The following is a 13,349-nucleotide window of genomic DNA, read 5'->3' as shown; positions in this document are numbered from 1 at the left end:
CCCCCCCCCCCCCCATGCATAGGCATTGCTTCATGTTTCAAGTTTATTGACAAATTTTCTATCCTGCCCATCAAATGTGTGTCTGGGGTGTAGTTTGAGCACAAATTTATCAAATATGCACATATTTATACCTTCTTTGGAGCAGGAGTAAATTTATGGTCGATTGGGGAGGGGGGTCATTATACAAGCACAATTTTTTTTAATGTTTCAACAATTTTTTATTGATGACAAAACAGGCAATCATCTCCAAGAAGTGTAATGTACATAAAGTCAAACATCAAAATTTGTTCCCCCACATCAGAACATTAATGTCAGTCATCAAGCTTTATCTGTTATCTCCCCCTCCCTAATATATTCAAACAAGATAGTACTATAGCAGTATTTCGTCCCCAGTGCCAACATTTAACCTTCCCCTCCCTGCTCTACCCATCCCCCAGCCCCCAGGGTAGATGTTCGTCCAGCCAATTATGAGATCGTTTTGCCCTAGTATATATGTCGTTCCACTATGGGGCAACTTTCAAGTGTGGACAACAACAAATTCCAGATGAGGGGTCCTTTTTCCCTTAGTACCCCACAATCCTCTATTCGGCCAACCATCATGAAGATGCCATTGATTGATCACAGAGTGATCCCTAACGCGCCCCTCAAATGAGCATATATCTCCATGTAGTTAACTTGTATAATAGGATAAGGTCTCGCTTCCCCCCAGAGCAGCACTGATCCCCCCCTCCCCTCCATCTGATTCACTCCACATTCATCCCAATACATTCATCACCTGGCTTCTGGATCTGGGTGCAATAATGTTTAAGTAAGCTCCCCATACTCTAATGAACAACTTCCTCCTGTTCCCAGAGTGACGGGCCCCTTGTGCTTCCCATAGCATCAGTGCATGCAATTTATTCCTCCAATACCAATAGGATGGAGGGGTGCTAGAAATCCAATGGTTGAGTATACATTTTTTTCCCCCAGGATGCAGGACTTACTAAGAAACAATTTCTCCTCTCGATTCCCCATTGTCTATATGAGCACATTTTATCCTGTGTGTTGATTTTCTTCTTTTTTTAAATCCGCTCTGAACTAGCCGGTTGAACATAATATAAAAGATTTGAATTAAATTAAATAAGTGCACATTGACATTTACATTGCCTTTATAAAATACCAAAATCGAATCGCCCCAATTTTCTAGAGCATTATGCAATCCACAATTCCAGGAATAACATGTATAGAATGTTTGTACGTTTGGGAAGCTTGCCAGGTGCCCTTGGCCTGGATTGGCCGCTGTCGTGGACAGGATGCTGGGTTCGATGGACCCTTGGTCTTTTCCCAGTGTGGCATTACTTATGTACTTATGTACCGTTTCAGATGTTCTGTACAAAAAGTACTGCTGTGACAACTTTAAACCTTTATATATTGGTTATAATAAAGGGACTATCATAAAAATATAAATGCCTGTCCTTACAGCAATGTGTATTTGTATTTGCTATATCACAACCCAAATGTGATATAGCAGATACAAATACAGTTCGTTATTATCCAGTGAGAAAACACATCTGATACTCTTATGAAGCACTGAGAGCATCTAACTGGGGGGGGGGGGGGGGGGGGGGGGGCTTTTTACTAAGGCACACTAATAGATTTAGCACGCAGTAACAATTAGTGTGCGCTAAATGATAAGACACCCATCGGAATATAATGGGTGTCTTAGCATTTAGCGTGCACTAAATCCATTAGCACACCTTAGTAAAAGGACCTCTGTGTGTGCAAGAACTATAACCAGTTTAAAAGCTGTTTGCACAATTCTGGACTTATCTGTAAAGGAGCTTATGGCAAACTTCCATGAACCTTCGTCTTGCCTGACTCAATGCCAAGGTTTGTTGACAAACTGCATCAGGGGTTTGGACTGGTCTTCTCCATACGGGCTGCTAGTAATGATAAAATGCTACTTGGCAACAGCTCCCCAAAATGTTTTTCATATAGGACTAAATTAAGTAAATGGCACTCAAAAAACAGTGCCAAAAAAATCTGTGCAGAGTGCTAGTCTGTAAATGGCATTCCGAGTTGGGCGCCATTTATAGAATAGCACTTGGAGCCGATTTCTGTGCCAAACTCTGGGTGCGAGAGTTTAAACCTAGTGTAAATTCTGGCATTATAATTTAGAAAAGCTATATACTTAGAGGAAAACCTCTAATCATAGAGTACAATATCCTAAAATCCTTTCATGAAGTACTCACACCAATTGTATATGTTTTGTTTCATCCAAAAAAACACATTTATTTAACATTTTGTGCCCTAACAAACAAGTATACTTCGGAACTCACTTGATCTATCACTCACTTGTGTGCACACCTGAGACCCATTCATTACTATCACCATCCACAACCTCAAACAGCAGTAATCAGAGAACTCAAGACACTCGTTGAACAACAGATGACACACTGATGTTATACATTCTTATAATTGCCAGATATCTCCTATCGGAGTTATGTCCAGAATAGTGTCCAACTTTAGTGATTTGAGTACATAGCTAGAAAAATTTGCAACATCCAACTAAATGCTGCAGTACTTCTTCATCCAATGGGTTATATTGCCCATCTATTTTTCAGACGGGTCACATAAGAGTTTGTCCCCTAGGGGCAGCACAGGATTTGACAGAAATATAGAAATGATTCAACACATCGCCCTCAGCTCATTCAGGTCCTCATAGTGGAGGGCGATGTGTTGAATCACCCCATGCCACACAGTCACCTTGATCCCCCCCCCAAAAGAAAGCTGGTTCCACCCCTACCTACATTCCATCCATTATCCACTTCCCCTCCCCTAGCTTATCATGCCCTGGTGGTCTAGTGGCCTCTTCGGGGCAGGAAAGGACCCCACTCTTTCCTGCCTGGTGATGCCGCTGCCCGCTCACTGCTGGTGCTGTTTCAAAATGGCTGCAAACTCTTCAAGTGGTGGCCTCTCAAGACTTCTGAAGTCTCATGAGGCTGCTGCTTGAAGTCTTGGCAACAATTTTGAATCAGCGCCGGCAGCAAGCGGGAGCGGCATCACTGGGCAGGAAAGAGGGAGGTCCTTTCCTACCCCGAAGAAGCCACTAGACCACCAGGGCACAATAAGATAGGGGAGAGGAGGACACCCTGAGGCCCACCAACGCCAACCAGCCAGCCTGACCATTTGCCCACAAACCCAGACAAACGGGCAGGCTGGAAAAACCTGCCCGGACGTCCCGTGGTGTCCTCAAAAAGAAGACATGTCCGGGTAAAACCAGACATATGGTAACCATAGGAATCCCCAACTCCACTTCAATACCTTATTCCATTTATAGTGGGTTTGGGAACTTGCACATCCAACTCTCAATTCTGTGAATCTGGGAGCTCGAAGTGGCAGTACTCACCCAGAAACAAGGACCTCTTGGTTTCCTCCTATCATCTTGGACCTAGCTGACATCAACATCCTTTCCACCAGCATAGGCTCTCTGCAAGCCTGCCTAGCCCCAAAGGGTAAATTCTGCAAGCAAGTGAGCTGAAAACCTCAATAAACCCTGCTTCTCAAAAGGTTTTGTACTTCTGAATGACCTCACACTGTGACACATCCTCTAGACATGTCACAATGTGGATATCTAGCCCCCTAGCCCCCTTGACACCAACCCTACCCCTACCCCCATCTCCACTCACCCTGGTGGCCTAGTGCCCCCCCCCCCCCAAAATCCTCCCAGTACCTTTAGAAGGGAGGAGGTAGTAGCATTCCCTTCTCCTTGGGCACTGCCTTCAAAATGGTCGTGCCCTGCCCATTACATTCTAGGATGAACTGGGTGGGGCTTCAATATCATCTAAGCGAAATTTCCCCTTATATGGTATTGAAGCCACCATTTTGAAGGTGGTGCCCCAGGAGGATGGAGTGCTATTCTCTCCTCCCTTATAAATGGTCCAGGGGGGGTTTCAGGAGCAGTAGGCCACCAGTCAGGTGGGGGGTAGGGTAGGGTTGCTCACTGGGCCTCCAGGGACAGGTTTTTTGGTGTCAAGGGGGGGCTAGAGGTTCACTGGACCTCTAGCCTCCTTGTGCCTTTGTGTTGGGCGGCTAGAGGTTCACGGACCACCAGACCCCTTGTGTCTGGGGGGTGGGGGGGCCTGTAAGCATACAAATGCATGCTGGACAAGGCTCTCTATTCCTCCACAAAGCTCCACAAACCCTATAGGGTTTGCCACGGCAGCAGCACCCTTGTTTGGTGCACTGTCCACTGAACATTGGGGAGGAATAATTAATGCCCTGTTTAGCATGCATTTGCATGCTACTTGAGGTCAGAGCCGGCAAGTGGGTTGTTTCACGCACTTGCTGGCTCTGATCATGGGGCGGGAGCAAACACAGGCACTAGTATGGTGCTAATATCCTCTAGCGCCTGCGTTTGCTTCTGATCAATGGCCTCATGGTTTCTGGCAGATTAATGTAAGTGTTAGACAGTGTCGAGACAGCATTGTCATAAGAACATAAAAATAACTGTAAAGGGGTGTTAAAATAATTTGCTTTAAAAAAAAAAGTAAATGTTGGCTCACAATGGCAGTTGTTTTTCTTGCTAATATATGAAAGTAAATCTAGTTCAGAGACTGTGGAATGCTGTGAATGCCACACATGCTTGCTGAGTCTCCCTGCATTGCCCTTGTAAGCCAGGTAAACCTTCTAATGTAGCTGTTTGTGGACAGTTAGGAGGGAAGTAACTGAGTGAGTGGATGTGTACACCTTGAGGTCTCTTGACAAGGCTCCAAATAGTTTTAAATTTAATTGTAACGGAGATTGGCAGAAGGTACCAAGGAACTGGTATGAGTATGAGTAAGGTTTATTTTAGCAGTTCCATTCTGGTAAGTGCATGAGAAGAGCTGCCAGAGCTGTGTGAGACTGTGGAGAGCACTGCGGTGGTTTAGTGAGCTCTCGAGTGGTTATGTGTGGGAGAAAAAAGCCCTGACAAGTTTCGCACTCCAGGGAAAATTTTGTTCTGAAGTATTTCTGACCCTCAAAAGGTCCTTATTGCAACAGAACTGCGAAAGGGAATATACTGAGGGAACCCCAGTCTCAGACTATTTGTGGAGAAATATTTTTAAAGGAGCAGATTAGCCAAAAATAGTTGAAGCAATGTGGGAACCTTACAGAAAAAGTTGCTGATCATTTTGCTACCCCAGCTTATGAGCTGTAGGATGAGGCGACTCATGCACACTGCTGCTGTCTTAGTCTAGGTATTAAGAACACTGCTGCTGATGGTGATGCAGTATTAAAGGGATCTCAGCACTGTTATTTTTTTCTAGCGGAGAATTACTGTATCCCTACAAAGGTTTTAATAAATTGACAAACAATTGGTGAAACTGTTGTGTGAGGAGAATAGCCAGACTGTGGGTTGAAAGTATGAATGTCCAAATATGAAACAAAACTGGGAGGGTTAATTAGGGAATCAATGATTCTTTCTTTTTCCTAAGCTAGACAGGGACTTTATAAAGCAGAGATGACAGTTTGACACAACTTAAGCTGGGAATAAAACAAAGCTGTGATAACTGAGGTATAGGGATAGTCAGATAAGGTCTTCACTACTATTACTACTACTACTACTACTACTACTACTACTTAACATTTCTAGAGCGCTAGGGTTGTTCCTTCTTTGGGTTGTTCCAGTTAGGAAGTAGGTGCAGCAGGAGTGGAGCATCACAGCTGTGGACAAAGGACAACGGATTTGGAAGAAGGAGAGCTAGCCAACGCCAGGGTCATATCTGCGTGGGGCCACAGGGACCTGGGTCCCCGCAGATTTCGCCCTGGACCCCCCTACTGCCATCACCTACCCCCGCCGAGGTCCGCTTCCTCCGGTCCGATGCCTTAAAAAATATTACTTCAGCTGGCGGGGGACCCCCAACCCCCGCCAGCCCAGCCGAGGTCTTGTTTTAAGAAGTTTTTCCATCCTCATGCTATTGAAAACTGCCTGCCTGCATCCCTTCCAGTTTCGGACTGAGTCTGACGTTGCAGCATGTTGTAGCACATTGTAGCCGCGACGTCAGACTCAGTCCGAAACTGGAAGGGATGCAGGCAGGCAGTTTTCAATAGCACGAGGATGGAAAAACTTCTTAAAACAAGACCTCGGCTGGGCTGGCGGGGGTTGGGGGTCCCCCGCCAGCTGAAGTAATATTTTTAAAGGCACTTGACCGGAGGAAGCGGACCACGGCGGGGGTAGGTGACGGCGGTAGGTGGGGGAGGGTTGACGGCGGTAGGGGGGGCTATAATGTGCCCCCTCATTCTAGCCCCTGCCCCCCCTACCGCCGAACCTCAGATACACCCCTGGCCAACGCAAGACAGCGTCGAGCTGGCAAAGCCAAGTAACTACAAGAGACTGTTTGTGGGTACAAAGACTGACACAATCACATGTAGAGAACAGACACAAGTGTATACTTACCTCATAAGTTCAAATAGTAGCTAGATTCATGCTACTGATACTGAGGGACAAGCAGTGGCATGTCTATCTCAGTTTCAGACTATGGACTTTTCCTCCAGGAACTTGTCCAAACTTTTTTTAAACCCAGATACACTAACCGCTGACACCACATCCTCTGGCAACAAGTTCTAGAGCTTAACTATTCATTGAGTGAAAATATATTTCCTCCTGTTCATTTTAAAAGTAGTACCATGTAACTTCCTTGAGTGTCTCCCTATTCTTTGTACTTTTTCAAAAAGTTAAAAAAAAAATGTTTTTTTGATTTACGTTTACCTGTTTTACACCATTCAGTATTTTGTAGATCTCTATCATATCCCCCCTCAGCTGTTCTTTTCCAAGCTGTTGAGCCCTAACCTCTTAAGCCTGTTACGATGCTGACCATTGGACTGATTTCTCCATGAGTTTACCATGAGTTGACTCTGAACCAATGATTTCAAAAACAAAGTTTCAACAGTCCTGTATGCCATTCAAGATCATATGCAGTGATCTTGTTATCATAAACTGCTAAATCTTACAGTTCTTTTGAAAGTTATTTGTAATAAACGTAGTCAGGGCAGTGACATAAACATCTGTACTGTATCCCAGACCAAGACAGAAATTATGTCTTTTTAATGCATTCATATGAGATACTATGGAAAAAATACAACTGTAATTGTAAATGTCACGTGTTTTGTATTCTTTAGCTGTTCACCATGAAGAAACCAACTTGGATACAAGGTTATGACCAGAATATCTGCAATACTACTGACGTCTCCTACATTTGCTGATACTGACGCTTGTGTTTTTCGCAATTATGGGCCTCTTCAATCTCAGCATACCCTCAGCCATTTTTTATCTTAATGGGATTAGCTATTGCTGGGCTCAGTGAGCACAATCTGATGACTGTCTGTTATGGATCGCTGCACCTTGGCTATCACTTCGCCTAGCAGGAAAAAAACTTCTTTGCTCTAAGGCAAAAGAAAAAGTTTTCCCATCATCCATGCAACATTCTTATGGAAAAGAGGAAGTAGTTTCTCCATAGGACAAGAAAAGGACTTAAATAGTCTAGAGAGAGAGAATATGTAAGACCCTTGTACATATTGGAGGTGGTATATAAACTGAAAGATACAAGGACTGAATGCCACCATTTATTCCTCAGGTTGCTTCATCTACAATTAGACTCCAGCAGATATGAAGAGATCAGAGTATCCTGTACCATGATGAATTATATATTGATACATTTCAAGTACTCCAGTGAGTAAATGAAGCTTTTAAAAAACAGGAACACAGGAGAGGGATTCCGAAGTACACTCGCACAAGAGCGAAAAACACAAGCACAAGGAGCCTTCGAGAGTGGTGGCTTCAACTCAATATTTTATTGGACAAACCCTACTCGGTCCGTGTTTTGGTGCAACGGCCTGCATCAGGGGTCTAGGTAAAAAGTGTGTGTATGTTTGTATGTATGTATATATGTCTGTGTGTGTAATAAACCAACTAATGGTATATAAAATAATAAGTCAAAATTAAAAAAAAAAAATCACAGTTTTAAAACCTATGATAAAATAGTCACATAAGACATAAAAAAGTGGAAAATCATAATCATAAAAGATGAATCATGAATGGGTAAATGGAAGCTGCATGCTTCTCATACCTAACAAGATAGAAGGAAAGGGAATGGGACTTGATATACAAAGCAGTTTATGTAGTATATACAGGTACTTATTTGTACCTGGGGCAATGGAGGGTTAAGTAACTTGCCCCAAATCAAAACAGTGGGGTGTAATTCACTGTTTAGACCTGCTGGGCTACTGTATCAAACTAAAATATGAGAAGTTCCTCTTATAATAAAATGCGTTTGGTGTCATCAACTCGCAATGTGGCTCCAATGTTTTTGAAACTTTTCCTATATACATCAAGGAGCAAGGACACATGATAATATATGTAACATATTTTGTATATCAGTCAGATTTGTGTTGTAACTGAAAGATTCTTCCACTGAGTGGGTGTTTGATTTCCAATAGGTATGATGACAATGGGCAGACAGAATATTTCCCATATGGTGCATATCCTCTATTTGCATTATTAACATCTTTGTGTTCAGGAAGGGCAGATGGTGCTATTAATTTTTAATATTTCATCTTCTGGTGTGTGTAATTACAAGCTGTTTTTCCTTGAAACACTGGTGGCCAGCTAAAATATGCCAGTGCTTTCTCATGATCTGTTTGACCTCATTTGAAAGCTTAGAAAATCTCAGGGTAAAATGAGGGAGGTCTCTGGCATTTCCAGAAATCAGGATGTCTTCTTGGTGTGAGGCTTTTGCTCTATTGAACCCCCTTCTCAATACAGTTATGTGGATAACCTTTATTAGAAAATCTCTTTGTTATTCTGGCTGACTGTTTCTCAAATTCATCAAGTGAACTGCATAATCTCTTTAATCTCAAAAATTGCGAGAATGGTAAGTTTTCTTTCAGGCCCCTGTTATGATAAAAACAATTTTTTTTGCTCTTTTATGATTATCAGTGGATTTTCTATGAATGGTGATATCAAAACCATATGCGCCCTTGGAGATTGTGATGTCCCAAAATGCAATTTTGTTTGGATCGTATTGCATAGTAAATTTAAAATAGTAGCCTAAAGAATTCAATCAAACATGGAAGTGTTGTAATCTTTCCACACTGCATTTCCACAGTACCAGTATGTCATCAATACTGCTTCTTTGAAAGGATGAGATGTCAAAAAAATGATCTTCGAAGTGTGCCACATAAAATATCCTAATCTCTGGTGCCATGGTAGCGCCCATTGCAGTCCCTTTACTATGTTTAAAAAACTTCCCATGGAAGGAAAATCATTTTCTTTTAAGGCAAGCTGGACCAATTCGATCAGGAAAGCAGTTGGAACTCACCTATTGCTTGTTTGTTGGTTGAGAATCATAGTGAGGGACTCATCTTGAGGGATATTTGTATAAAGTGTCTTAATGTCAAATGTGAACAAAATTATGTCAGAGGTGTCTGCGTCAAAATCATTAAATATATTGATTATGTGGCTCAAGTCACACATGAAGGACCTAATTTGAGGAACAAATTGCCATAAAAAGTGTCTATAAAAATGGACAAAGGCTCTAGGAAAAAACCAATGGCTGACACTAGCGGCCTACCTGGAGGATTTGTAAGAGACTTGTGTATCTTGGGTAGTATGTAGATTGTTTCATAGCCAGTTATTCCAACTGTCAGAAAATTTATTATTTTATGGTCAAATAACCATCTTCAAACCCACCCAACTGCATATTATATTTCTTTGGTTGGATCTGATGCCACTAGTTCATAAATATTACCATCTGATGACACATTTGAATGCCATCCATCTTGTTAGGTATGAGTAGTATGTAGCTTGCATTTACCCATTCATGATTCATCTCTTAGGGTTATGATTGAGAACTTTTCCTCTTTCTTTTTTTTATGACTTGTTATGTGACTATTTTATCATATGTTTTTTGATTGTGATTTGTTTTAAATTTTGACTTATTTTATATTCCATTAGTTGATTTACGTTTATGTATACACTTTTTACCTAGACCTCTAACGCAGGCAGTTTCATCAACACACGGACCTTGTCGGGTCTGTTCAATAAAATATTGAGTTGAATCGCCCTCTCTCAAAGGCTCCTTGTGCTTGTGTTTTTCACACTTTTAAAAAACACAAAGGAATAGATCTGGCCAAAACTTGTACCATGTGTAAATATCTAAAGCTCCTTTGGGGTTTCTGGGTTTTTTTTTAAGTGTCTAGATTGCTTCCTAATTATACAAAACTTCAGTATAAAGATTTCCATTCCCGTTTATAAGATCTCCAATTTCTGATGTGCAGCATATTCTGGAGGAAAGAAACTTTGTTGTATATGTGTTTTTCACATAGATAATGATTTCTGGATCAAGGAACTTGACATTGGATTTGCTTCTGTCTGCTTGTATCTCTTGCATCAATACGATTTTCCAGATATATTTATTATCTTTGCTTAAGAATAAAATGAATCCCTGTTGCTCTGGTTTCTAGTTATGTTAACATTTAACTTTCAAAAAGGAAACCGTGATAAAATAAAAAGAATGGTTAAAAAAAAAAAAAGAATATAGAGGAGCCGCTTCAAAGGTCAAAATTTTACATCAGGTGTCGTTGCTATTCAAAAATACCATCATGGAAGCCCAGACCAAATTCATTCTATGTATTGAAAAAGGTGGAAGGAAGGACAAATGACAGGTGGCATGGTTAAAAAGTAAGGCAAAGGAAGTTATTAGAGCTAAAAGAAAATCCTTCAGAAAATGGAAGAAGGATCCGACTGAAAATAATAGGAAATCGCATAAGGAATGGCAAGTCAAATGCAAAGTACTGATAAGGAAGGCAAAGCGAGACTTTCAAAAGAAGATTGCACTGGAGGAAAAAACCCATAGTAAAAAAACGTTTTTAGATATATTAAAAGCAGGAAGCCAGAAAAAGAATCAGTTGGATTGCTAGGTGACCGAGGGTTAAAAGGGGCACTCAGGGAAGACAAGGCCATAGTGGAGATATTAAGGGGCTCATTTTTGAAACAGGAAAATGTCCAAAAAAATGGCATAACAGGCAGATATGCATATTTCTCTAGAAAAACATCTAAAGTGCATAATCAAACAAAAGCACTGTCCAAGTCCGCTAGTCGCCAAAAAGATGATGTTCTTAGAGAGGGCATTTCATGGGCATGAAATGAGCGGTGTTTCCGTGATGAAGGTTTTTTGCCAATAACAGATAGCAAAATGACTTCCTGGGGGCAGAAAGAAAAACGCTTGGAATTAGCCTTGCTTTAAAAGCGTCTAAGGTAAGGCTAAACCAGTCTTTACTCGTGTGATTTTGCTGAGTTGGAGAGTGGAGAGGTGAAAGTGGTCGGTTTGTGAGAATTGCTGAGTTGTTGCTTTGCTATCTTGGTGTGTTTGCCCCAGTCTGAACCTTTGAGCCTCACATTTCCTGAATGCCTGCTCTGCATCTCACCTCCTCAACTCCTTGCCCACACCTTCCCTTCCCCCCGCCACATCCATCCCTTCTCCCACCAAACCCTCACTGTCCCCAAACCCCCACACCTCCCATTATACTTCCCTACCTGCTTGTCCTGTGTCTTTTATTGCTCCTCTTTTTTGTCCACTCCCAGTTTGTCACTGTACTCTGTGCCGCATCTGTGTGTGTGATTACTGTTTGCTGGTGGTGAAAGAGTGAGTGCTTAGTGCTGCAGCTGTGTGTGTCTGGACTGTTTGTTTGTGGTAGAAGAATGTTTTGGGCAGCTGTTGTGTTCTCACCACCGTGTGCTGGTATGGGTACTGGTGTTGGGTCTCTCAAGGTGCAGTAGGTGGAGGTGTGCACAGAGACGTTTCTGGGGTGTTCTGGAATTTTCTGGCCTTTTCTTTTGGGTTTGCTTATTTCTGTGTGTTTCTGTGAGTTTCCACTGATAGTGGCAAGACAGGAATTTCTGGATGACCACAAACTGACAAAGACCATTGTCATGACATCCCAACCAACTGTCTTACAAACAAACTGACCAGACACCCTCCCCCCCCCCCCCCCGTTGTCATGACATCCCAACTCTTTGTTACTGAGCAGAGGTATGGCAAGGACACTAAGGCCCTATCACAGGTCTCCTATGTACTTGCAGGATTGCTGATTGGGTGATATATGATGTGGTCCTTTGTGATGGGAAAGGTATATAAGTAACTGCTCATCTAAAGAGACTCTGAAATAGTCCAGGTGGCAGGAGAGTTTCATACCCTTGCCACAGCCTATTTCTAGAGGGGGGGGGGGGTACTCTCCCTCCCCCTCATACAAACTAATTCTCTATAGCTAAGATTCTTTCTTCCTTTCTTTCTCTTCTTTCTCTCTGTTCTCAGGGGCGTAGCCAGACTTCGGTGGGAGGGGGTCCAGAGCCCGAGGGGAAGGGGCAAATTTTAGCCCCCCCCCATCGCCATTGCCACCCTCCCCCCATCGCCATTGTCGCCCTCCGTCTTTACCGCCCCCCTCTCGCCGCAAACCCTCCCCTGCCGCCGCCTACCTTCGCTTTTGCAGGCGGAGGACCCCAATCCCCGCCAGCCAACACCCTCTCCTTCCTGCTGCATTGAAAGTCTTCTTCCTTCTGTTGCATGCTGACGTCCTGCACATACAACGTGCAGGACGTCAGCATGCAACAGAAGGCTTTTTTCACTGCAGCAGGACGGAGAGGACGTCGGCTGGCGGGGATTGGGGTCCCCCGCCAGCAAAAGCGAAGGTAGGCGGCGGCGGGGGCGGGTTTTCCGGGAGGGAAGTCCAGGCTGAAATCTGTGGGGGCCCAGGCCCCCTCAGGCCCCACGTATCTACGCCACTGTCTGTTCTATGACCTTACATAAGTACATAAGTACATAAGTAGTGCCATACTGGGAAAGACCAAAGGTCCATCTAGCCCAGCATCCTGTCACCGACAGTGGCCAATCCAGGTCAAGGGCACCTGGCACGCTCCCCAAACGTAAAAACATTCCAGACAAGTTATACCTAAAAATGCGGAATTTTTCCAAGTCCATTTAATAGCGGTCTATGGACTTGTCCTTTAGGAATCTATCTAACCCCTTTTTAAACTCCGTCAAGCTAACCGCCCGTACCACGTTCTCCGGCAACGAATTCCAGAGTCTAATTACACGTTGGGTGAAGAAAACTTTTCTCCGATTCGTTTTAAATTTACCACACTGTAGCTTCAACTCATGCCCTCTAGTCCTAGTATTTTTGGATAGCGTGAACAGTCGCTTCACATCCACCCGATCCATTCCTCTCATTATTTTATACACTTCTATCATATCTCCCCTCAGCCGTCTCTTCTCCAAGCTGAAAAGCCCTAGCCTTCTCAGCCTCTCTTCATAGTAAAGTCGTCCCATCCCCAC

At 43.1% G+C, this 13,349-nt stretch overlaps 1 protein-coding gene across 1 annotated transcript in view; it reads left to right on the top strand.

Annotated features, from left to right (window-relative positions):
* Positions 1-9,529, top strand: part of LOC115470603 (T-lymphocyte activation antigen CD80-like) — a 102,334-nt gene extending 92,805 nt beyond the window's left edge. The window contains exon 7 of the mRNA XM_030203899.1: positions 7,141-9,529. Within this exon, the coding sequence (XP_030059759.1) occupies positions 7,141-7,181 (41 nt within the window). The 3' untranslated portion in view covers positions 7,182-9,529. The remainder of the gene's footprint in view (positions 1-7,140) is intronic.
* Positions 9,530-13,349: the final 3,820 nt, after the last annotated feature.

The sequence above is a fragment of the Microcaecilia unicolor genome, chromosome 5, assembly GCF_901765095.1.
Source record: "Microcaecilia unicolor chromosome 5, aMicUni1.1, whole genome shotgun sequence".
Taxonomy (NCBI): domain Eukaryota; kingdom Metazoa; phylum Chordata; class Amphibia; order Gymnophiona; family Siphonopidae; genus Microcaecilia; species Microcaecilia unicolor.
Note: the sequence above shows the minus strand (reverse complement) of the source record. Positions and strands in the feature narration are given on the sequence as shown.